Source organism: Ips typographus, linkage group LG1, assembly GCF_016097725.1.
Source record: "Ips typographus isolate SLU linkage group LG1, UJ_Ityp_2.0, whole genome shotgun sequence".
In the NCBI taxonomy this organism is placed as follows: domain Eukaryota; kingdom Metazoa; phylum Arthropoda; class Insecta; order Coleoptera; family Curculionidae; genus Ips; species Ips typographus.
This window is the reverse complement of record NC_138422.1, coordinates 27884209-27908367: the sequence shown is the minus strand read 5'-3', so window position 1 is coordinate 27908367 and position 24159 is coordinate 27884209. Positions and strand designations below refer to the sequence as shown.

General features: G+C 32.9%; 5 protein-coding genes across 11 annotated transcripts; 1 reads left to right on the top strand and 4 right to left on the bottom strand.

The window, feature by feature from the left end:
- Nucleotides 1–128: 128 nt before the first annotated feature.
- On the top strand, nt 129–6351 carry ENGase (cytosolic endo-beta-N-acetylglucosaminidase). Of its 2 annotated transcripts, none has more exons than XM_081995684.1 (10): nt 129–370; nt 1264–1359; nt 1424–1725; nt 1784–1950; nt 2255–2555; nt 4626–4791; nt 4848–5057; nt 5111–5447; nt 5506–5662; nt 6142–6351. In XM_081995684.1, exons 2-10 carry the CDS (start codon nt 1327–1329, stop codon nt 6245–6247), a joined length of 1779 nt encoding a protein of 592 aa, XP_081851810.1. In that variant the 5' UTR covers nt 129–370; nt 1264–1326; the 3' UTR covers nt 6248–6351. The 2 variants fall into 2 exon arrangements, with proteins under 2 accessions (XP_081851810.1, XP_081851809.1); XM_081995683.1 differs by having other exon boundaries at nt 130–370; nt 1164–1359.
- On the bottom strand, nt 6336–10645 carry LOC145740255 (uncharacterized). Of its 5 annotated transcripts, none has more exons than XM_081995687.1 (9): nt 10487–10645; nt 9079–9214; nt 8749–9024; nt 8237–8272; nt 8019–8144; nt 7743–7946; nt 7269–7481; nt 6557–6730; nt 6430–6497 (listed from the first exon to the last, which is right to left on the bottom strand). In XM_081995687.1, exons 1-8 carry the CDS (start codon nt 10496–10498, stop codon nt 6579–6581), a joined length of 1155 nt encoding a protein of 384 aa, XP_081851813.1. In that variant the 5' UTR covers nt 10499–10645; the 3' UTR covers nt 6430–6497; nt 6557–6578. The 5 variants fall into 5 exon arrangements, with proteins under 5 accessions (XP_081851814.1, XP_081851813.1, XP_081851815.1 ...); XM_081995689.1 differs by having other exon boundaries at nt 7269–7442; XM_081995688.1 differs by lacking the exon at nt 6557–6730 and having other exon boundaries at nt 6336–6497; nt 10487–10640.
- A 1071-nt stretch (nt 10646–11716) lies between these two features.
- LOC145740059 (uncharacterized) lies at nt 11717–16700 on the bottom strand. Of its 2 annotated transcripts, XM_081995392.1 has the most exons (5): nt 16651–16700; nt 14991–15178; nt 13910–14094; nt 13622–13732; nt 11717–12119 (listed from the first exon to the last, which is right to left on the bottom strand). In XM_081995392.1, exons 1-5 carry the CDS (start codon nt 16660–16662, stop codon nt 12016–12018), a joined length of 600 nt encoding a protein of 199 aa, XP_081851518.1. In that variant the 5' UTR covers nt 16663–16700; the 3' UTR covers nt 11717–12015. The 2 variants fall into 2 exon arrangements, with proteins under 2 accessions (XP_081851518.1, XP_081851519.1); XM_081995393.1 differs by lacking the exon at nt 13622–13732.
- A 232-nt stretch (nt 16701–16932) lies between these two features.
- Nucleotides 16933–18109, bottom strand: LOC145740063 (uncharacterized). The gene is made up of 3 exons (XM_081995399.1): nt 17878–18109; nt 17661–17823; nt 16933–17150 (listed from the first exon to the last, which is right to left on the bottom strand). The coding sequence occupies exons 1-3, from the start codon at nt 17970–17972 to the stop codon at nt 16962–16964; spliced, it is 447 nt and encodes a 148-aa protein (XP_081851525.1). The 5' UTR covers nt 17973–18109; the 3' UTR covers nt 16933–16961.
- An 815-nt stretch (nt 18110–18924) lies between these two features.
- LOC145740049 (pre-mRNA-processing factor 17) lies at nt 18925–22401 on the bottom strand. The gene is made up of 6 exons (XM_081995377.1): nt 21464–22401; nt 19909–20167; nt 19622–19807; nt 19402–19571; nt 19253–19345; nt 18925–19190 (listed from the first exon to the last, which is right to left on the bottom strand). The coding sequence occupies exons 1-6, from the start codon at nt 22245–22247 to the stop codon at nt 18961–18963; spliced, it is 1722 nt and encodes a 573-aa protein (XP_081851503.1). The 5' UTR covers nt 22248–22401; the 3' UTR covers nt 18925–18960.
- Nucleotides 22402–24159: the final 1758 nt, after the last annotated feature.

Genomic DNA, 24159 nt, shown 5'->3' with positions numbered 1-24159 from the left:
GTTACCCTTCTATGTACCACAGTTGCACGAAGAAATTCTATGATTATAACGTTCGGTAAAATTAAAGAGAAGAGAAGTAGAATGTAGATTTGATTACCTTGATTATGTTAGGTTAGGTTATGTTATTGTTTATGTTTTTACTTTTATTATTAAATTAAAATTGTTATTAGTCCTAACATTCCAAGATAATACTTATTTTATTTTAGTACCATATTTAATATCATTTAGTTAGAAACCTAACAGAAATACACAACTTGTTTAAAAGTATCAAAATATTGCAAATATATTGATGTAATATTTGATCATAAAAATATTACATCATTTATAAATTACAGCATTTATTAATTTTTGCAGCATTTTAAATGAAAAGGTAAGTAAATTTATTTATTCTTTATTCAGAATATACCAAATGTAAATCTATCAGTTTCTTTTGCCACATGAAGAAACTATAGAGATGATGTTAAAAGCTTCAAGTAGACCTTGATATAAAATTTATACAATAATTGAGCTGTTGCTATTATTACTATACTTACCTTTTTCAAAAAGGTATCAAAGTTTTTATAAAACAGTATCAAAGTTTGTCAAAAGCTCAAATTGCTGTAACCACAAAAGATTGAAACCATTAGTTATGCAACCACAGATACCTGCCCTAAATTTCTTTGACGTTTATAGTAAATTTATTTTTAAATTATTATAATTTTTGTACCAGGAACTCTTATTTTAACCTAGATTGTAATGGAAAATGCCTTAAAAATGTATGGCCACACTCAAAAAAAATTGCCAACTTTGACAGTGAGTTAGAAGCAAATTAACTTAAAGAAGAGTATTCAGAAAAACATCTCAATCAATGCTCTACATTTCTATTCTATAATAAGTGACCAAAAAGTAAAAAAAATACAAAATCTCAAAGAATTACACACACAAAAAAAATCATACATATTTTAAACCGAGATTAACCTAAGTTGTCACAGTCTGAACTACACTTAAGTAGGACAGTGCAATAAGACCACAAACAGAGGATTAAAACTAGTGTATTTTAAGGCGTCCAAGTTCTTGAAAAAATCTCATGGAAAAATGACTTTTTCTATTGTTTAATTACGCTACCCTGTATATATCAGGACAAATATTAAGACTATTTATAAATTTGTCTCTGTTGGTTTTAGAATCAATAAATTTTAAAAAGTAAAAACCAATTTGGCCTATTCAAACAACAACCAAACAATTTTATTTCTATTGCTTGGATTAACATGTAGGATATTCTAGTAAACAAAAATGCATCGTTTTGTTATCTGAAATATCCCAAGTGCATACAACCACAGATTGATAATGGAACTAGATAATTCAGTATCAGAGTTAGGGGTAAGCAACCTAGTTCCGTTGTTTTTCTATTAATACTAGTGACTTTACTGATTTTACAACTTAGGGAATCATTGAAAACACTGTAGTATTTGACGACCGAGGAGAAGAAGAAAAGATGATTCCCAGCTTTATTAAGACTCATCCAATTACCAAGTATTCGGATTTAGGCGAATTTATTGCCAAACCGCCTGAATGGGTTTCCCGAGTTTTGCCCTTGCAAAAACGTTCAGGATTTGTGATTAAAAATGAATTATCCGATTGCCATTCAGCTCTAGATAAACATCAAGTTAAAAGCCGTCTAGATGCTAGAACAGCGCCGAAAACTTTGGTTTGTCACGATTATCGAGGTGGATATCATGCAGATGCGTAAGTAATAGTCCAGAATACAAGTTTAGGACAGGACATTTATTGTGAAAGTATTTAGGTATGTGCCATTTGAGGGTTCGGAAGACAAGACACTAGCCACCGACGGGTATACGTTTTACAATTGGGCTCAAATCGATTATTTTGTCTATTTCAGCCACTATTTTATAACTATTCCACCTTTAGCCTGGATAAATGCAGGACATAAAAATGGAGTGAAAGTTTTAGGTAAGGTCTATAGTTTATCTCAAGTGGCGTTTATGTCATAATAATCCGTTTTTCTTGTCTATAAATATGTAATTTGTGTTAAATTTTATAAGTATGACCACATAAACAACAAAAAAACCAGTGTTTGCATAAAAGTCCATCATGCTTTGCGTAGGTATAATAAGAAATTGCCAGGCTGATTAGCCAAAAAACAGCTTTTAAAGCATTTTTTGCGCACAAGACAATTTTTTTTTTACTTTTACCTCAGTATAACTTCTTATAGATGTAATACAGCCGAGTTACAATACTTCAATAATAATTCTAGGCACTTTAATAACCGAAAGTCAAGAGGGCGAAAAAACCTGCAGAGATGAAATTTTCAACAACCGCGATCAAATGCGCGAATTTGTCTATCAACTCGTGGAAATTCAGAAAATTTACGGTTTCGACGGATGGTTACTGAATATCGAGAACAAAATTGAACATGTAGAGTTGTTAAGGGATTTTGTTGAACTTGTCACAGTACAAACGCACCAACAAGACAGCGAAGCGGTGGTTATTTGGTACGATAGTGTCACAAAAGATGGTCACTTGAAGTGGCAGGATGAGCTAAACCAGGAAAATAAGTATGAATTTTTGTTTTAATTATGTGATTCGATTTATGTTTGAGCTTCATTATTTTAAACTTTGGTAAAACCCTGTAAAAACAATGTTCAACTAATTGATTACCTGCCAATGTCTCACTTAACGTATTTTAAAAATAATAATATAAATGGGAGGTCAAAATAATGTCTGAACTTTAAATAAAAAAATTTCTCTTTACAGTTACTATACAAAATATATACAAGGCATTTTATGTACAACCATATATGCAATGCTGTCATTACTAACGTCATTGAAGGTTATAGAAAGTATCATATTACACACCTCTACTTCCCGCCCTCATTTCCTGCCCTCTAAAATTATGTGATTGTTAATATTTTTCTCATCGATTTTAGATGAACACATTGAGAAATATTATAATGCCTATTTAATTGCAAACAATGATCTAAACTAAAACAAACTACTTATTGAAATTAATGGTTAAATTTGAATTATTATTGCCAAAATTGCACTTTTTGCAAAAATGACATTTTCGCAGTTTTTGAATAACTGTAACTTTTTTATTTGAACCCTTATAGATTTCGTTAAAACGCCATTAGAAAAGGGATAAAAAATACTACAAAATGAGCCAAAACTGGCCTCTCTAGCTCTGCACGTTACCGAGATATTGAATTTCAAAAAGTAGTAAAAAAAGTTCCCTAATACCCCCCCATTCTTTCGATTTTTTTGAAAAATGAAAAATTTAAAAGTGCTTTTTTTGTACTTATTTCACCTAATTTAAGGTCCTTTAGTATAAATATGCCCTTTGCTGTGCATTGGAACCCTCCTGGAGCAAATAAAAAAATTGCCAAAATTGCACTTTTTGCAAAAATGACATTTTCGCAGTTTTTGAATGATTGTAACTTTTTTATTTGAACTCTTATAGATGTAATTAAAACGCCGTTAGAAAAGGGATAAAAAATACTACAAAATGAGCCAAAACTGGCCTCTCTAGCTCTGCACGTTACCGAGATATTGAATTTCAAAAAGTAGTAAAAAAAGTTCCCTAATACCCCCCCATTCTTTCGATTTTTTTGAAAAATGAAAAATTTAAAAGTGCTTTTTTTGTACTTATTTCACCTAATTTAAGGTCCTTTAGTATAAATATGCCCTTTGCTGTGCATTGGAACCCTCCTGGAGCAAATAAAAAAATTGCCAAAATTGCACTTTTTGCAAAAATGACATTTTCTCAGTTTTTGAATGATTCTAACTTTTTTATTTGAACTCTTATAGATTTCATTAAAACGCCGTTAGAAAAGGGATAAAAAATACTACAAAATGAGCCAAAACTGGCCTCTCTAGCTCTGCACGTTATCGGGATATTGAATTTCAAAAAGTAGTAAAAAAAGTCCCCTAATACCCCCCCATTCTTTCGATTTTTTTGAAAAATTAAAAATTTAAAAGTGCTTTTTTTGTACTTATTTCATCTAATTTAAGGTCCTTTAGTATAAATATGCCCTTTGCTGTGCATTGGAACCCTCCTGAAGCAAATAAAAAAATTTCCAAAATTGCACTTTTTTCAAATATGACATTTTCTCAGTTTTTGAATGATTGTAACTTTTTTATTGAACCCTTATAGAATTCGTTAAAACGCCATTAGAAAAGGGATAAAAAATACTACAAAATGAGCCAAAACTGGCCTCTCTAGCTCTGCACGTTACCGAGATATTGAATTTCAAAAAGTAGTAAAAAAGACCCCTAATACCCCCCATTTATTCGATTTTTTTGAAAAATTAAAAATTTAAAAGTGCTGTTTTTGTACTTATTTCACCTAATTTAAGGTCCTTTAGTATAAATATGCCCTTTGCTGTGCATTGGAACCCTCTTGGAGCAAATAAAAAAATTGCCAAAATTGCACTTTTGGCAAAAATGACATTTTCTCAGTTTTTGAATGATCGTAACTTTTTTAGGTCAAGAAATCACTGAACAAAATTACACTTTACCATTGTATGTCAAATCTGAACCATATCATTTGTTTACGGTTGCAACATCTTTTTGAGCTCTGAATTACACTACTTTAACCATTATGATCATTCAAGTTCGATGTTTTTTAGGTGCTTTTTTGACAGTTGCGATGGAATATTCCTCAACTACTGCTGGAACGAAGAAAAACTCCAAAACACCGTAGCCCTGGCAGGTGCAAGAAAGTTTGATGTATTTGTTGGAGTTGATGTTTTTGGACGGAATATGTTTGGTGGAGGACAGTTCAATACTTATAAAGTATTGTTGTGCACATCTTTTGCTTATAAACTTTAAAAAAAAACAATATTTTGTAGGCAGCAGAGTTGATACGGCAATGCAACTTGTCTATGGCAATTTTTGCACCAGGTTGGACTCATGAAATGTTAAGCAAAGTCGCTGAACAGTCGGTTATTTCTCAGTTTCTTCTTCGAGACGATGCGTTGTGGGCTAGTTTGTGGCCGTTTTTGTACACTCACCCCATTTGTGATTATTTTCAAACTGATTTTCATATTGGATTAGATTTTGTAGGCCACTTTCAGTGTTTTTAGTTCTTTTTTAGTGATTTATTTGATTGCAGGATAACTACAATTTGTTTGTACAGCAAGTGCAGACATCCAGAGTGCTCAGTCCTAAAAGTGTGAGCAATATTCCAACATTTCCTGAACATACTATCAGTTCATGTAATTGTTTGCGGCGTGAATATTTTGACGGCAAAAATATTTGTGAAATATCTGTTGACAACTTATTAACCGGCACATTCGTGCACAGTTTGTTTTCCTGCAACATTAAACTAACTGGACGAACTGGTGTGTATTTCCTTACAAGAAAATTGGAAGGATCGCTTTCAGCCTCTTTGGATGTAACTCTGTTGACTTGCTTTCAAAGTGGTTCAGTAAGAGAAATTAAACTGCTGGGTATGTTAAGTGAGTATTACAAAAAAAAAATAGAAATAATACATTACAGTTGTTTTAGATAATGAAAAACCGTTACCAGTGGATAATTTAACGTTACTGGAAGTTAATGAACTGAATTACAAGGCGGTGGTGTACGATCCAGTTCTTAATAACGTGGCCAGGAAACCTGTCAAGTTGTTAAGCAACCCCAAATACAAAGGACTGGTTGGTATTAAGTAAGTCAATACTGAATATTTACTTTTGTAGTGAATTTTTATTCTCCTTGGAACTTTTGTGTTTAATTTTGTTATAATGCGATCAAATTAATTCAGATTTGATTGTGTCAACGTGCAATAAGGTTTTACCTAAGTTGCAGTTCGTAACTGGAAACTTCCCGACACAATTCAGTTGAGAGCAAAGTTGAAGAGTTAAATGATGTCAACATTTTTTGTTGATAATTCAAAATTCAAATTTAAATCACAGTTTCGTGTTAGTAGTGCGAAATTGTTTAACACATTTTCTATTTATTACGGAATTCAAATTTCTCTAATTTTTTCTTGGCGGCATGCTAATGCTTTTCCTAAAGCATCTCGAAATCTTTAACTAAAAGTATTAGTAGTAGTAGTTCACAATAACTTTGATTTATTATGTTGACGGATTTTTCTAAACTTTTTGACTCAGTTAATGTATTACTATACAAAAATGTATTTTTCAGTATATTTGAGTTTAACACTACACCATGCACCCTTATGGAAGTGGGTGCCATATTACGAGGAGGTAATTCGATCCAACTTTTGGAATTTGGTGTTATAAAGCTTTGATAAGTTATGGAAAACTTTATTTTTATTTTCATACGTTATTAAAATTAAAAAAGTCTATATACAATGTTGGTTTCGGTTTACAAATAAATTTTTTTAAGCCTAAATGAGTATTATTGGCTAAATGATGGTTTTTAGGATGGAAATCTAAAATTTCTTCCTTCCGGTCGGAAGGAGTTTCTAGGTTGTGGGGCGTCATACCTTTGAGTATTGCGTCCATATTGTCCTCTTTGGTAATAACGACCGCTTCGACCTAAAAAATCAAATTTAGATTTAAATAATGATCATTAGTTTAAGCGAAAACCTATACACCTTAACGTAAATCATGCAGTCTTTAAAAATGGTTCCCAAATTCCTCTAAAGCCAGTTTGACCCCCATTTGCCATTTGTTAAACAGATTAGTAGGATTATAAGCACTTAAGTCTTGAACGTAGCTGCCCAAATGTGGATTTGATATCGCTAAATATTGACCAGGAGGTAAATTGCCTAAAACAAAGTAAAATTTGAATATGTCTCTAAAGGTTGGCCAAATTTCTGCCAAATACTAGACAATTAACCAAAAGTGGTTGTGGCCAGTACATACAGGGTGTTGATTATAGTGTCACTCAAGTTCTAATACAATTATAACTAAAAAAACCCAATTAGAGACTGTTCAGAATCTTAGAAGATGCATTGTTGAGGCGATTGATTTGATATAAAGATATGTTACTTAAACTTAGAGCATACGGCAACAAAACCTCTCTTAAAAAGATCAATTGGTAATTTCAATTCAGTGATCGATTTAACGACAAATTTGCTGGTATTTTAAGAAAGAAAACTGTGAATTAACAAAATGTGACCATCAACCAAAAATTAACCATATCAGGAGACTGACAACCAGGATATCAGTGGCATACGTCCTCTGCACTCTGGTTCGATCCAAATATTGAAAAAATAAGCGCAACATAAGTATTTGCCAACTTACGTTCAAGAAAATAATAGTTAAGCCAAAAATGGTAAATATGTATCATTGTATACAACTAACCCGGGGGCAATTTGTTCTGAACATACGGTTCATTGATAGGATCATAATCTTCATGGACCGGTTTAAGTTCGTCACTGTATATCACATCATCCGGATCAGTGGTAGTGACCAAAGGAGGCTGGGTCACTGGTGCTGAAGTGGGAGCCACTGTTTGTGGTCTGTTGATTGGATTGCCTTGAAAAAGTGGAGCAAACGTAACCGGTCCTGTATCAGCTTGATGTAGTAGGAGGTAGAAAAGTATAGTTGTGTAAGAATAGTTTCTCTGGTGATTGAGGTGAATTTGTTTTGTTTTAATGTGATTTTGTGTCCACGTCTCACTTCTCTTTGTCTGTGATCATTTGAAGAAAAGTGAGACAAATGGATGTTAGAAATGGATACAAAACTGCCCCTCAAAGTATAGATTATCTAGAATTGTTGTGACATACAATGATGGCTCTTTGGGGAACAGTTATTTCAAAATTGATAAAATAGTACCTCCAGGATTAAATTGAGGTAACTGAGGCAATTGAAAGTCACTAAAACTCGGCAGAATAGATTGGAAACTTTGACCTATAGCCGGAATTGTTCCTATAAAACTTTGAATTCCGTCAGATAAACCTGTTGCGAATTGTTGAGGTGAAGGTAACACTCCTGCAATAGCGCTACTGAACGCTCCTTGACCTGGACCACCAGGACTACCTGTGTATGTTTATAGCTTAAGAACAAAAGTTTCAACAATTACAAGTTTTTAACGTTTTTCTGACATCTTACCTGGGTTCGATGGGTATGTTCCTCCCTGTACTGATCCAGATTCGAAGGACCCACCGTAAATGGGCTTATTTGGTTTATTGCCACCAAATAGTCCACCGCCTCCAAATAATCCACCACCACCACCACCTGCAAGTAAACATGACAAAAAGTTTGAATGAAAATATACTAAAAAGCAATTTAGAGAGAATTTCTGTTCTAGTATACGAAACTGTCCTTACCATGATTTCCTGGCTTGTGATGACCTCCACCTCCACCTGTAAAACATACCTACAGTTTTATTATTGTTATTTACTTTCACAAATTTACGAATAACTAAAAAAATTTTGAAAGAAACTTTAAAACCGGTGTATCATATTCTGGAAGATTATACGAATTTTTGTGGAAATTGAAATGGTAAGGTATAACAAAATTACGATCAACGTATTTAGCTATTCAACTTTTTTTCTATCTCTTCATATAAAGTGTAAAAGGTCCAAAGTTTGCTGTGAAAGAAATATGAAATATCATTACATTTTATGTCCTCTGTAGACTATCCTGAAACAATGTTCCATTTAGATTTCGGTCACCCTGATCAGATTGTGATAAGGAACAGATACAAAATCAAGTTTTTCAAGAGGTGATGACTACTATCAATCAGTTTTGAAAAAGTAAATAATTCAAATTTTGGCTAAATATGCACGTTAATATGTTGAAATTTTCTTCAATAAACTAATATTTTTGCTTTATTTACCTAATCCTCCTAAAGGCCTGTGTCCACCTAAAGGTCTATTATGCCCTCCAAAAGGTTTATGTCCACCCTCATCTTCGGGTACTGGATAAATTTCCATAACAGGAGCTGGTTGCACAGCAACTGCTGGAGGTGGAGGGTAACTCCCTCCTCCGTATCCTCCACCACAGTTAATATTCGTTTGAAAACTGTGCTGCACGTTGAAGAACTGTAGATCAAAAAACGTTCGTCCCTCATATCCACCCTTTGGTTGTCCAAAATTACAAGGACTGCTAGAACCTACCGAAGAAAATAGTTTTAAGTACTTGAATATTAGTGAGGTTGTTATTTTACCTTGACTTCCTCCAGGTCTTCTTCGTTTGTTATGAAGACGCCTTTCTTCATTTATGTCATTTCCTATGTATTTACCATTGTCATTATAGCCCTGTACGAAGACAATGCACGTACAAACCACCACAGCCCATGTGGTCTAAAACATGCGTAATTAAAAAAAAAACAATTAGTAGCTTTAAAATACCTGAACGGTTTAATTTAATTACTTAATATTTCTCGACTGTGTTGGCCCCAAGAAAAAAGTAAACAAGGCACGTAACCACTAATTTTAATGCAAAAAATGTCCATAAAATAGGTTCATTTTCCCGTGCAAGGAATAATTCAGTTATTATCACTTATGAGTTGTTTAGTAGTTGTTAATTGCATGGAGGAAGTTAAAAAATTATGGTCTTTGTTTTCGAAGGCAACAAAATGTTTGTTTTTTGGTTTTGGCCAAATCAGTTTGTTTTCAGGTATACATATTTGCTATTCTTTTAATATCTGTATTTTTATAAATAAATATTAAGAAAAACATAATTACTTAGCCATTATGCTGTAATTATTTCGTAATGTAACTTAATTTAAATATCTAAAACTATTTTCAGTACATCACTTTTTCGCTACTATCGACAAGGGAAAGCAATTAACGAAAATGTATGAAACAATAGCAAAGTACCATTCAACACTGTACTTGGCTTTTTATTAACATTGTTTTACATAATTTGCTAATTAAATAGTTAAGACTGAGGAACATGCACTGATGGCAATGGATTTTGTGCGTTTATTTAACCAGGGCTAAATCTATTTTCCTATACGGAAATTCGCTTCAGTGCCCCATTAAATTAAGGTGTCAACGTGATTTTTGATGAATCCTTAAATTGTCTACACAAATTAGTGGACAATAGTCTAATTGCCTTTTGTCATATTGAAATAGTTTTGTGTCGTTATTGCAAGTACTGGAAATACAATAGTCTTTACTTAATTAAGAATACAAATATCGAAGCGTTACAAATAAACAAAATTGTGAATGATTATTTTGCTGACATCATTATCAACAAGGCGTATTACATTTCTTGAAGTAGATTTTTGCTATTTTAAGTAATTTACTTACTAAAGTGGGTCTTAAAACGCTATTTTTAATAATTCAGTGGCGTAAAAGTTGAATTCTTAATACCTTTGTAGAAAAAAAGTAGATTTGAAACTAACTTCTTGCTGCTGATATTGACTAACCAGAAAGTGTCTTAGATATTAGTCAATTGGTACAGATTTCAGCTAAACTGAAAAACTTAACTTCTTGCATATGATTTACAAATTTTAAAGTATGGTTTCTATTGAATAAATACTCTAATGAACAAACTACTGATGAACAAAAAATTATTAATTTATTAAATGTTGTTCAACATTCAAACATATACTTATAAGTACTTACATGAACAAACATAGCGAATACAATAATTTACACTTTTTCCAATACAATAAAATATAATTCCAATCTGATTATACTTTAATAAAGGTTCACTGATCCAACAAAGAATAAATGCATACTAAAATGTATTCATATTGGGTATCACACTGGTTTACGTGGGTTCTCATCTTAAGTCGAAGAAAGGAGAAATGTTGCAAAATCCAAAGTTACATAAACGTATTATGTCAGCCATATGGGATTTTTGGGATTAGCGCAATATTTTAATTTGTTCATTGTTCTGAATTTAAATGTATCGAAGACCTTGTAAAAAAAGGTGTGTCTTGATTGTAGGTAGGAACTGGACCAAGTTTTTCCAAAATAACGCACAGAGAATAAGTACGCAAAATGCTGTATTATTACTGTAGAAAAAAATTTTTAAAGAATAAATTTACAGTATTATTCACTTTTTCTTTTCATTAAAAAAATAACACTCCATGTCGAATATTTGTACTTGATAGCTACAGTAAAGTTAGTGAATCATCATTGATGTGGCTCCTACGCATAACACGGTTAAAAAGTGGGTCAAACCTGTCGTTTTAAAAATGTCCCTGAACTGTCTTTATTTGCAAATTCGTATCAGATTTTAGTTTGCCAAAATGGTCAATGTGATATAATAAAAACGTTATGCAATAAGTGTTGAAGAGGTGTTTCCAGGTTTGAAACGTGGGCCAGACCTTTACAATTTATTGCGGTTTTAATTTTCTTTACTTAACTGAGAATTTAGAAATTACATAAACTACATAAAACAAAATTAAATAGGATAAAATTGTTCAATAAACTTATAATCCTGCTTTAGATTCTTCCAATCTTAATAAAAGAACAACAAAAAAATAACTTTTTAGTATCTTGGCACTTAAACCCATTTATAGTTTAGCACTCTGGCATCTTTGGGCTTTTCAACCATGTGGTACTGTCTTAACTGCGGACAAAAAGTCGCATTAGCAAAGTTTTCAGACCTTAGGAATTTAATTATTGTTCAGATTAGCGTTTTGCTTACAAATCCACTATTTTTATAAAATATCTAAGAAACGGTGCCAGATAGGTTTAGGAAGTATTAAGAATAGTCTTTAGAGACAGGGTATTTCATTTGAAAATCGAGAGATTTTGGATGACACCAAATTTTGACAAATAATTTTGAACCTAATAAACTACGAATAAAACGCTATTTTAAAGTGTATAAATGAAAAGCACAAGTTACATTTTAACCACACATTTATTAATTTTTTTACACTTTTATATTTATTCTACTTATTTACAACAGTCTGATTTCAGAGAAAATTATTATATTCTATTAACGTGCAACTAACATAGGTTAAACCAAATGTATGATTGTCAAACTAAAAAAATAAAGAGAAAACACAAGATCATATTTGTATACCATAAATCTAAGAAGGAACACTAATATGACACTACTTATTAATGGCTCAACACCGAACTATTTAGTTTATTTTAAAAAGCATCACAAAAAATTATAAATTTTCTGTATAGTTGATTCACTTCCGGTAACCGGAATAACCGTAACCTCTGTATCCGTACGGTTTACCTAGGTAGTTTGTTCTGTAGCCTCCGTAGCCGCTTCCTAGACCAGTAGAATACCCTGAAAATTATGTTTTTTAATAAAAACTTCTTTAACATTTTGTTGATTCAGAAAGTCTCAAGAAATGGGAAACTTTGCAATTTTTTTTATCCAATAATATGATTTAGCAAAGTCTGTATTAAGTGTCTTTGAGAAATTCTTGTAAAACTATAAAACAAGTTTTAAAGTAATTTTTGAGCTTTAAACAGTTTTGTAAGCAATTTAAGTAGTTTTGAGCCAGCTTTTTAATAGTTTTGCTAAAATAACGCAAATTTAAGTATAGTTAGGCCAAATAATTTTAAAGCTGTAGCTTGGCGAGTTATGGAGACATCACTGAATAAACTACTATAGAAGGAACTTAGTGTTTTCACTTTTTGCTATCTTTGTAATGGTTATAAAAAGTGGTTAAATATTCCAATTTAGAGACTAATTTCTGTAAAGTACAGGGTGAGTGTTGGAAACGACACCATCTTATTATTTCTTAAACAAAAAAAAATAGAAAGATTAGATATGATATTATATTATTATTTTGCAGATTAAACAGGGTAACTCATATAAAAGAATTAACAATATTTTTTATATAAAAGTTTGCGATTTGTTTTGTATATCATGTAAGTAATCTATAACTAATTTATATTTTATAAACAATTATCATTACCTGAAAGTTAACTTTCAAAGAATACAGTACAGACAGTATCATTAGTTGGTATACCAAAGAAATTTTACCATTAGACAATGTCAGATAACTAGTATCAGTAACAGAAACGTAAACAAAATACAAAATTTGTTAGTTTACGATACTACGTTTTAAAAAGCGTTAAAAAGCCTTACTTAGGCAAAGCTGGCAGAGCATAGGGCATTATATGAAGTATATTTGGGTCGAAAACTTAAGATTGCAGCTAGTAGTAGTAGTAGAGTAACAAATTTTAGATGTTATTTGACTTTTGAGCATCCTGTAGACATTAAAGTTAGTGGAAGCAAGAACCGAAATCTCTCATTAAACCATAATGGGTTAGGAACACATAGACATTTTTTTCTGGCCAAAATTCCTTTTTAATTTTTATTCTTTATTGTTACTAAATTAGTTTGAAGAACAAACAAGTTTTAAGAAGGTTCATCAGGTTCCTTATTCCATTGAAACCAATGAAACGTATCATTTTTCGTTCGCAAAAAAATAAGGTCAATAATTTTACACATCCTCCGTCCTCAAATCGGCTAGGATATCCTTTCGCCTATATACGGACTACTCATACTACTATTGTTCCAAAATCAATGAATCGTTGCGTTCGCACTTTAGATGAACCGCGTTACGCAATAATGCACATACAAGGTCAAACCCTGATCATGCAATTACCATAGACAATATATAAATAATCTTCCTATTTGTAACAATAACATGCACCTTACGAGCAACGCCCATTATAAAAAAATGACTAATTTCAGACAGGACAAAATAATAAGACGCAGAACAGCATGCAACAAACATGATTCACTAAGCTTTGTTCAGGCCACATTCAGATTACCTGATGAGGAACTTGACTCAAAATCGTAACTAGCCGTGGTTGAACTGAAAAATTCAGATCTTTTATTGCCAATTTCCACCACGTCCGTTTCCTCAATGTCACCAATACGAGCTGCAAACACGCGATAGTAACAAACTCAAAAAACTGTTTTGTTTTCACCATTAGTAATTCAGTAATACAATCTTGGTTATACAGGGTTTCCAGTAAACATATGGATCAAATGGGTACACATGGTCACTTTTGATAATGTGCTTACTGGATACTCATCCTGTATGTATCTTGACTCACCAGGGCCGTATCCTCCGGATCCACCACTGTATCCTCCGTATCCGGAATAATATCCAGGTTTGTAGCCTCCAGAATAGGTGTTGCCATATCCTGAACCATAACCTCCCCCATAACCGCCATAGCTGCTGCCTCCAGGGTAATAACCGCCACCACTGCTTTCATAGTAACCTCCGCTGCTTATTGAGCTAAAAGAGCAAGTAAATAAGGTCTATTAGTGTGGAATGAGCTCAATTTTGTACTTTCGCTGAGCTGGGCAGTATTTAGAGTAACAGTAACAAATAAGTAGTAAAGTCTGAACGACAAAAATTGGCTGGGTAGAAAATATGTAATTTTTATTGGTCTATTGGTTTCATTGGTTGACGTGACTGTAACCTTAACTTTAACACACTTTATTTCTTATATGTTATTCTCAATTTTAAAAACAACGTTTACCATTTTCAATTTTTTACTCCACTTTAGAAATTATACAGTATTTAATTATTTTTTGTATTTAAAAAGGAACTTTAAAGGTGCAGGAGTGTTTAGTATTTAAATACTTTGTGCCAGTATTTTGTCCAGTTCTACAGTCAAAGAGATTTTATTTTAGAATTGTACAAGGTGTGCAAATTTAACAGGACAGAAAATTTATGTGAGTGATTAGCAGTAAAAGTGCTGTTTTTAAAAAGAAAAAAAAAGACATTTTAGGTTTTTGTTCAACTTTGGCTTGTTTTTGGGTTTTTGTCATTTGATTCTACTTTTTTGACTGAACAATTCTGAAGTAAAACACCTATAATTTTCCAAAAACCAGCAGGTGTCTTATCATTAATCGGCTAATAACCGTAATTTTGAATAATTTTCCAAGCGTTCTACAAGATGTCACAACTCTATTCCGCCTACTCAAAACATCTCAAAACAAACCTTAATGTCACTAGTTTCCTACAGAGTGTTTATCTTGACAAATATTATTTTTTTAATTTTCAAATTAGTTTGTGCAACATATGTTGGGTAGAATACTAGAATACTACTATTATGACATCATCGGTTTACTCAAACACTTTTGAGACACCCTGTAAATTTGATTCTTCTGTTCTGAAAAATGTACCTTGGATATCCACTACTGTAAGATGGTTTGGTGTACGAATTTCCCCCGTAGGACGAACCTAGGGAAGAAGAGCCATAGTAGCCATTGTAATCGTAGCTGTTATAGCCACCCAGCCCGCCCAAACCGCCCAGTAGTCCGTATCCTCCAGCGGATGCTGAAGCCACCACCAAGGCAAATGTAAGGAGGATCTGAAAATTTATATTTTTGTAAATTACAGCTTTATTTTAATTGAAATCACGGTAAATATACAGTAACAATTATTATCATTTTAATACTGAAAAATACTATAAATTTTGTTTTATTGAGTTTACGGAAAAAAACAATTTCACGGTTTTATCTTATCGAATTATGATTCCGTTTGAAATCAATTAATCGTCATTTTAACAATGAACCCATATCTAGCATGACCGAAAGGCGGAAAATGTGATAAAAGAAATAAACAAACATAATAATTATTTCAATAGAAGTTGCTTGGTTTCACAATGCGTCTCTAAAAATGATTTTAAGTAAAAATACTTTTACCAGACACTTTTTTGAGAAAAAATCCTATTTACGTCATGTCTGTGATTAAGAGTAAAAATAATTTTCAAGGCAAATGATCGTTACAATTTCTTAATTGCTTAATTGTTTATACATACTTTATATGTTACACTAGTTGATTTTAAGGTCACTATTTATCTACATTTAAGTTGTTTGTGAAAAGTGAAATTGCTCATCCTTCGCAAAGGTTAAACGTACCATTAATAATAATTTTCCATTAACAGAATATAAATCTGAACTGTTTAGAACACTTTTTATCACTTGTTTTCGTTGATTTAAGAAAAAAATTCCATATTTATGTTGTTTTTGCTATAGTTTTGGTACTTTTATTAATTTTACGTTAGACGACACGATTTTGGTGTATACTAACTATACAAGGTACAGGATAAAAGAAGATCTTAAGAAACAAACTTTTAGAATAAGTTAAGCCCTGAAGAACCTAATTTTACTACGTGTTTACAATCTTATTTTTTACAGAAATTACTCTCTTCACTGGCTCATTTTAATTTCTTAAAAAGTTACCACTAAAAATTAAATTACTAGAAAAATAAAAATAACTAAACGAAATTTTGTAGGTGTCAATATAACTACATGAGAGGAAAATTCTCCAAGAAACATCTTCAACACTTTCTTCACAAAAATAATTTTCTCTAGTGCTAGTAATTTATTTGAAAATTGATAGTACACCACTAATTTTTCCAAACATTTGACCAAAGACCTCTTTGATGGTGAATATTAGAATCACTCACTCTGTATAATTTGGTATTAAATTTCGTCATGAACTTTATTCAAACAAAATGAAGAAGAAATAGAAGAAAGTATGTTTTGCTAATACAACTCGTATTTTTAAAAACTATACATAGTATATTATACAGGATACAGGGTGATTCCTAAGTGAATCTTGATGCGATTTTATGACAAATATCAAAAACAAACTTTTTGTCTAATTGGCTCAAATTTTTTAGACAAATTTAAAACAAGTACTTACGATATTATAATATAAAAATCACATATTCAAAAAACTGAATAAACTAATTATTAATAAAATTACGCAAAAGGAAACTGATAGAATCACACGCACGTTTATCCAAAAACAATAAACACTAAAAAAAATACTTACACAGTGATTCATGTTTGATCCACTTGAGACAGTAAACTTGAGACTAAAAACTGATTTACAGCCATCGTGCAGATTTATATAACAAATAAGTTACTCTTAACCTTGCATGAAGTTCTCCCACTAAAAACCATCAACATCGACGTCCAATGTTCCTTTAAGATCTTTTTACCATTAAGTGGACGTGCTGAAGTTTAAAAAGTTTACTTTTGGTAAACAAATTAGTATATTTTTTGTAGACACAGGAAGAATCATGTTGTCGTAGAATACAGCAAAACCACAGGGTAAATGGATAAGGTTTTTATTGTTAACAATTATTGCAGTAATTGATGGGCTTGTTCGGGAGTGAGGTAAACGAAAGGTAAAGAAATCCAAGCGTATTTACCACCGGAAGTTACTAAAAAATTGATAAACTCGTTTTTTTCGCTGGGTTTGATGTCAAAAACACGTCCGGTGCACTGTTGTCCGTCTACAGCAAAACTGATTGAACAGTTCAACAGCGCCTAAAAACAATCAGTAGACTAAAACTGTATAATTCTCCAAATTTAAAGTAAACCAAAAATGTGAAGATAAACACGCTAAAACCAGTTAAAACATTAAAGATGGTCGTTTTAATAAACGTGATTTAAATTATAATTGTTAGTCTCATAAACCATCTTTAAAACCAGGAAATACCTATATAGGTACAGTACAGGAAAGAGTTTGTTTCCTATTTTCATTTAGAGAATGGAGCGTTTAACTATTTTTGATGGGGTGAACAGGAAGATAATAGAAGTACTAATTAGGCACACATGAATATGCCAACTTTCAAAACTGTTATTTATATTATATTCAAAACAACTGATGCTCAGAAAGAGAACAACCAATTGCATTCAAATTAACATAGTTTACATAAGCAATAAGTCAACAAATCCTCATCAGGATCTATGACGACTCTTTTTCAAATCAGTTCAGTCTGTCCCGGTTGTATTAATAAAGAAATTTTCAAGCAAATACACAAAAAAATAACAAACCTTAAAGTTTCCGATTGCGTTACATTTTGAAATCTCAGTTTCCAATTGATTGTTAAAGAAATACACTCGATATCCATCCGCCAAACTTGTGGCTTTGTTAATAATCAGGCAGGGCCAATAATTCCCCTCTTGATATGCCAGAAGCAAATTCGACGTTGGATTACTAAATTTATCCATAAACAGCTAAGAACATTAAGAAATTAAAAATTATCCTCACGAAATATTTGAAGGAAACCGGGTATCCACTGAGTAATCGCGCAATGGATCTTTTTTGGTGTCCTCGCAGTTGTTTTTGCTGTGTGGGTTACCCATTTCTATGGTTTAAGTTTCAGATAAAGCTAATAATATACTTTCAGTCAGTTTAAATTGATGGTTTAAGCACTAAAATTTGTAAAAAGGCATGATTGAAATTGTTATTTGGACTTTTAGTAAAATGAAGGTTGATTAATGCCAATCTAGTGTCTAAATGGTTAATGCTAAGTCTATCAAATCACAAGTTGTTGGATTGTGATTGGTCAAAAAAAGCAGGTTTCAGCTTGCTGCTCTTCAGATACTATAATTAACAGAATAGTAGAATGCAGTGAGGAATACGGACTATCACTTAACATCAGCAAAACAAAAATAATGGTGGTATCTAAATCACCACAAAACTTCCCTGACGTAACCGCATATGGTCAAAAGATCGAAAGTGTGAGAAAATATAATTACCTGGGAACTGTTATCAACGAAAATAACGATAGCTCAGGAAAAAATCAGGATCTGTCGGTTCTTTTCTACGGAATGGAAGCGTGAACATTGAAAAAGATCGATACCAAAAGGATAGAAGAACTTGAAATGTGGATGTACCGTAGAATACTGAGAATACCGTAGACAGAGAAGAGTAACAAATGTGGAGGTTTTGCGAAGAATGCGGAAAGAGAAAGAACTGATACTTACTATTAAGATGCGCAAATTACAATACTTGGGACACGTTATGAGGGGGAATAAATACCAGTTACTGCAACTTATTGTCCACGGAAAAATAATGGGCAACAAATCCATAGAAAGAAGAAGGAATTCATGGTTGAAGAACTTGCAACTGCCAACTGTTTAGATCTGCAGTATCGAAAATACCCAAAGCCTTGATGATAGCCAAACTTGGCTGCTTTTTCTTGACTATTCACAAACTACGGGAACAGCTGCAAATTGGACAAATTCAAACAAAAACTAATTACAGAAAATTAATCTGAACAAGCAAGTAACTATTAAATAAAACAGAATAACGTTTCTTATTCAATAATTTATTTACAAAGCTATAAAACTAGTCCCAGTATTTGATCAGGCCGTCCCAACCTGCGGTCATCAGTTTGCTCGGTTCGTGCGGATGCCACAAACACGAAATACAAACGTTTTCGTGCGCCTTCCACTTCTTAAATAGCTTAGTCGTTTTCCAGTCCCAAATGTAGCATTTTCCGTCCGCGTCTCCCGACACTAAGTAAGACATATCCGGGGAGAAGTCTAGTTGGCAGGCATACCCAGCCACCATATGACCTATACAATGTTTCAGTCAGTTTTCATGTAAATTGGACAGTACAAGAAAAAGAATAACTTACCAGTAAATGTCTTTTTCCTGTTAAGTTTAAATCTGTTCATGGCGGAGAATATAACGACTTTGTTGTCCATACTTTGGCACGCCAACCACTTTCCTGCAACATATACATTTATTATCACCAATTATCAACAAAAATGAGTAATATAATACCATTAGGACTAGGAGTGACAGCTGGCATACTGTGCATCGTAGGGTCCGCAATATACTTCATATCAACGGGAATGTTCCATTCCCAAACCCTCAACGACTTGTCATCGGAAGTAGTAACAAATCGGCGGTTTTCATCCACGAAAGTGATTGTGTTAACTGCTCCCAAATGTCTAAAAATGTCCGGTTCAGGCCAGTTTCAATACAAAAAACACACACTCACCTGTCATATTCTTGGACAATGTCACCTGACCGAATATCCCAACAAATGATCTTCTTATCAGAAGTACCGGCAACAAACAAGTGCTGTTTGTTATAATCAGGGTTAAACTTGACGCAATAAGGTACTTTCCTACTGGTGAACCTTGAAACCACCTTTCCACTTTCAGTGTCCCACAACTTGATATACCTAAAATCAGACACACTCAAACATTGTTGTTTTCCCTAGTCTGTTCAGTAAAGGCCAGTTTAATTATTGTAGAACTGTCCTCCCAAGATTGGAACACTCACCTATCATAACCGGCAGACAAAAACTGGTTACCGCTATTATTGAAGTTGATATCACGTACGGCTTGTCTATGACCGTAGTACGTCCGGATGCATCGTCGTTCGTTGTAAACCTCCCACAGTTTAATCTTAGAATCCATACTGGATGATAGGAATAGATGCGCAGTTTTTGGAAACCATCTAATGGCTGAGACACCTTTAGTATGACCGGTCCATGTGTGGATGTGCGATTTCGGTAGAAAACATTTGTCAGGAGGTGTATCTATAATAAAAGATGACATTTTTACTTAGTGCTTCTGAATGTCAGTTTTTTAGAGCATTCTGATGATTATTGTCCTAAAGTTAAAAAAAAAACAATACAGTTTTGTAAAACTGTTTGAGTGCCATCAGATTCATACTCAAATGTTTCTGCATAGAAAGAGAGAAATATAAAGAAACATGTATGGTTGAAGAATGGCATCTTCTAATCAGGTTAACCTAATTTTTAAAAGATTACAAAAATCTATGTTTTATGATAACATACTCTGCTCATCATTTAAGTTTGTGGTGCCCTTTCCATTGCCTCCATTATTAAAAAACAAGTTAATTTTGAGATTATTTCATCTGATTTAAGGTCCTTTGGTATTATTTACACTTTTGATCAAAAACATAATTTTTCCAATTTTTAAAAGGTTGTAACTTTTTTATACTCCTACCAATTTTGCTGAACTGCCATTAGAAGGGAATAATCTGAGGAATAATTTGAGTTGAGTTGTTGGTAGTATTATTACCATTGTGTTAAGGTTGTAGAGTTTTCAGAGTATTAATCAAACTATAATATTACTATGCAAAAATCAATACTAAAATTTGGATTAAATAACAGAAAATGGTTCTATCTTTGATATTACAATATTTATACCATAAAAACAAGTACATATACTGCTCTAAAATATAAATGTCACTACATTGTCCCTTAGCAGTTGCCTTTATTATACTATTCCCATTAATCTGATTGCTATGAGGATTTTAAAGCCTCATTTAAAGCCTTCTCAGGGCACCCAGTTCTCAGTAGTCAGTAATACTATACCTACCTAATTAAATTAATAATTATTATTACAGTAGTACCTTTTTTCTTTCACATAAAAGCCAAAAGTGGCAATATTGGATTAGAATATAATCTGAAGTCTAGTGAATTTTTGATTTGATTATTTCTCAGAGTGTCTACACTCAAAATTATGTTATTTTCAAGAAAATGGCAGTTTAGACATTCAATTTAGGTAGGTACCTAAATGTGGAAAGAATGGACTTTGAGAAAGTCCATGTCATGTGAGAATACAACTTGTCCCTTGGTATTATTATGTATCTATCACAAAAATTTCTGGACCAACTGTATGATTTGAAATTTTACTATTTGCAATGTCCATTGCAGAAAAAATACAGGTCTGTAACTCTTTCATAAACACTTAAGACACAAAATTGAAAAAACCTTTAAATTTAACTCAAAATGGCTTAGTTTCCTCAGTTGATTTTCAAATTAATCACAGAAAAACCACATAAAAAAAAAACAGACCAAACATACCTGATTTAAGATTAACTCCAACATCTTGAGGAGCATGCAAAAATGACCGTCCTTGATAGTCAAATGCCTCCTTAATATGCAATACTGACTTCTCTTCAATGTGTTTCTCCTCTTGAACCTTCCCTCTTCTATGCCTCTTTGAAACCAACTCTTGCAATTCTGCTTGTTCCTCTTCAGTAGGCCTCATCACTCTCTGTTCATCTTCAAACCCACCCCAAGGTCCCAGAAACCCTTCAATATCATCTGGATTATTGTTTCTTTTCCGTTTTCTCTTGTCTGCTGGTCTCAGGTGGGTTTTTTCAAACACAGTTTTCATATTGGAGTCCTTAGCCTCTTCTGTACTGCCTATGACTTTGGTAAGGCCCAGTTCTTCAGTGCTCACCGAAGGGTCAAGGGCATATCCAAAACTGTTGAATGTCCTTCTCTGATTTTCAAACTGAAATTCACTGACATGGGCTGGTTCAATGTGGCCAGATAACATGTTTCTTTCAATGCCATCTTGTTGCATTTTGAAAGGGTTGACTGGACCAACAACAGGAGCAAACAACTCATCATATTTAGGGTTGAATGTGAGCTCTTTTGTGTTAGGGTGGATGTGAATTTTATCTTCGTCCACCGCGGGGGGTAGGACTAAAGGAGTGGCACAAACCTGTAAATCTTTTTTCACTGAAAAGACTGCTAGTTCTGATGAGACAGGTTCTGGGGTCAGCCCCGATTCCTCTGTTGCTTTTGTGGCTGTTTCTTCTTCGTCACTACTGCCACTATATGCTTGTATTGATAACATTTTTATAATATAAATTGTACAAAGTTAAATATGTATTATAATTCTACAAAACTTAAAATAATTTGTTTGTATTCCTTTCTTCTACTAGTAGGAGACCCAGACAGGAAACCAAACAAAATTCTACAAGTTGGTTTTATAATTAACCTAACCAAACAAAAATCTTCTCTGTCTTCCTTTCAGTTTGTCATCTGTCATTTTTGACTAGTGTGTGACATCAAAATTAAATGACAATGATGACGGTTTGTTGCCAGGGACAACTTACCATCCGGAGTCCGGTTTTCAACTTGAAACGTACAGTGCTGTGAATACCTCAGTGGTGGGTGGATCAGCGTTTGGCTATTGACGAGGAGCGGGCTAGAAATCGTATAGTACTAACCTGTTTGTTGTTCTTTTGGCTATTGTAGGTGAGTGGGCTATTGTTGGGAGTATAGTAGTGTAATTGGGTTTTTGGATTTTGTGCATTTGGCTTTATATTGAGAAATTGATACTATAACAACCACACTGCTGTGTGGTTGATTGAAGATCATGGAAGTAAACAGCGGGGGGCCGCCCCCCCCGCAAGACAAAAGTGGTGGTTTAAATTTAAATACGGAAAATATTGCTACTGGTTACGTTAGGAATGAAGTTTTGTATGATGAGGGAGATAAGGGTCCTTTTATTGTCTACATAGAATCAAAAAATTCAAATTCTAATATTGGAAGATTTTCTCATATGAAAATTGCTAAGGATATATTTGACCTTCATCTTTCTGACATTAAAAATATCAAAAATAAAGGTCTTAACAGAATAGCAGTGGAATTTGTTAGTTTCAAAGCAGTAAACCAGTTTATTAAAAGTAAAAAATTATCAGACAAAGGATATGAAGTCTTTATTCCTTATAATTTTGTGACTTGCAAAGCTTTGGTTAGAGAAGTAGATTTGGATTTATCTGAGGATATTTTGAAAACATTTTTTGTGGCTAATACTGAAATCTTGTCTATTAAGCGTATGAATAGGAAATGTCTTAAAGATAATAAAATTGAATACATTCCAACAGGTACTTGTCTTTTCACATTTAAAGGTACAGTTATTCCGAGGGAGGTACGGTATTGCGGTATGGGGATGAGAACTGCCATTTATGTTTCGCCTGTCACACAATGTTTTTCCTGTTTACGATTTGGACATACAAAAAAAAATTGCAAGGGCAAGGAGCGATGTTTTAATTGTGGTCAGGAGAAGCACATGCCTGAACAGGAGAAAGGGGAGGATCAGATTTTGTATACCTGTGAGGCCAAATGTCTTTTTTGTAAGGGTGATCATAGATCAACTAATAAAAAATGCCCTGAATATCAACGGCAAATTAACATTAAAAAACTTATGTCCTTTGAAAATCTGACTTATCAAGATGCTAATGAACTTTGCAAAAAAACCTATGAAGTAAGCGGAGAATATTATTTTAATCCGAGTGAATTTCCAAACCTTAAGAAAAAGAATCAGAACCCTTCCCAAGAAGACATAAGCACAGCCCAAAGAAGAACAGAACATTTTAATGGCAATAAAATTAAAAGATCTTATCAACAGGCTGCTTTGAATGAACCTGCAAAAAAACGTATCATTCAACAAAAGGGGTATAATAAGGAAAAACACAATGAATGCTTGTATTTTCCAAACTCTAGACCAGATTCGGAGGACTTGCGTCCTGTATCACAATTATCCAATCGCAGCGATGACAAAGTCATGGAAGAAGAATACTCCCAACCTTTGACCAGAACGAATCAGAATTCAATAGAGCCCTGTGGTGCCACTTACCAAAGTTGTTCGTACTCTTATAGACAAACTGAGGATTCATCTAATATAGATGAATTTCTTGCAAAATTTTTAAACTCTTATGACGGAAAGTCACTCATATTTAAACTTATAAAGAAACATTTTG

Bases quoted from the DNA above. Each gene is read 5' to 3' on its own strand.
- LOC145740059 (XM_081995392.1), bottom strand. The intron at 14,095-14,990 runs GTACATTTTTCA...TTGCTCTTTTAG, and splicing joins TACAGTAGTGGATATCCAAG to CTCAATAAGCAGCGGAGGTT. The intron at 12,120-13,621 runs GTAATCTGAATG...CATAATTTTCAG, and splicing joins TGAGTCAAGTTCCTCATCAG to GGTATTCTACTGGTCTAGGA.
- LOC145740049 (XM_081995377.1), bottom strand. From the start codon at position 22,247: ATGTTATCAATACAAGCATATAGTGGCAGTAGTGACGAAGAAGAAACA. The intron at 20,168-21,463 runs GTATGTTTGGTC...CTTTTATTATAG, and splicing joins TGGAGTTAATCTTAAATCAG to ATACACCTCCTGACAAATGT. The intron at 19,808-19,908 runs GTGAGTGTTCCA...GTCTGATTTTAG, and splicing joins TTGTCTGCCGGTTATGATAG to GTATATCAAGTTGTGGGACA.
- LOC145740063 (XM_081995399.1), bottom strand. From the start codon at position 17,972: ATGGGTAACCCACACAGCAAAAACAACTGCGAGGACACCAAAAAAGAT. The intron at 17,824-17,877 runs GTGAGGATAATT...GGATAAATTTAG, and splicing joins CGGTTTCCTTCAAATATTTC to TAATCCAACGTCGAATTTGC. The intron at 17,151-17,660 runs GTTTGTTATTTT...GATTGTTTTTAG, and splicing joins ACGCAATCGGAAACTTTAAG to GCGCTGTTGAACTGTTCAAT.
- LOC145740255 (XM_081995687.1), bottom strand. The intron at 7,947-8,018 runs GTAAGATGTCAG...AAACATACACAG, and splicing joins AACATACCCATCGAACCCAG to GTAGTCCTGGTGGTCCAGGT. The intron at 6,731-7,268 runs GTTAGTTGTATA...ACTTTGTTTTAG, and splicing joins TCAGAACAAATTGCCCCCGG to GCAATTTACCTCCTGGTCAA.
- ENGase (XM_081995684.1), top strand. From the start codon at position 1,327: ATGGAACTAGATAATTCAGTATCAGAGTTAGGG. The intron at 5,058-5,110 runs GTAGGCCACTTT...ATTTGATTGCAG, and splicing joins TTCATATTGGATTAGATTTT to GATAACTACAATTTGTTTGT. The intron at 5,663-6,141 runs GTAAGTCAATAC...TGTATTTTTCAG, and splicing joins AAAGGACTGGTTGGTATTAA to TATATTTGAGTTTAACACTA.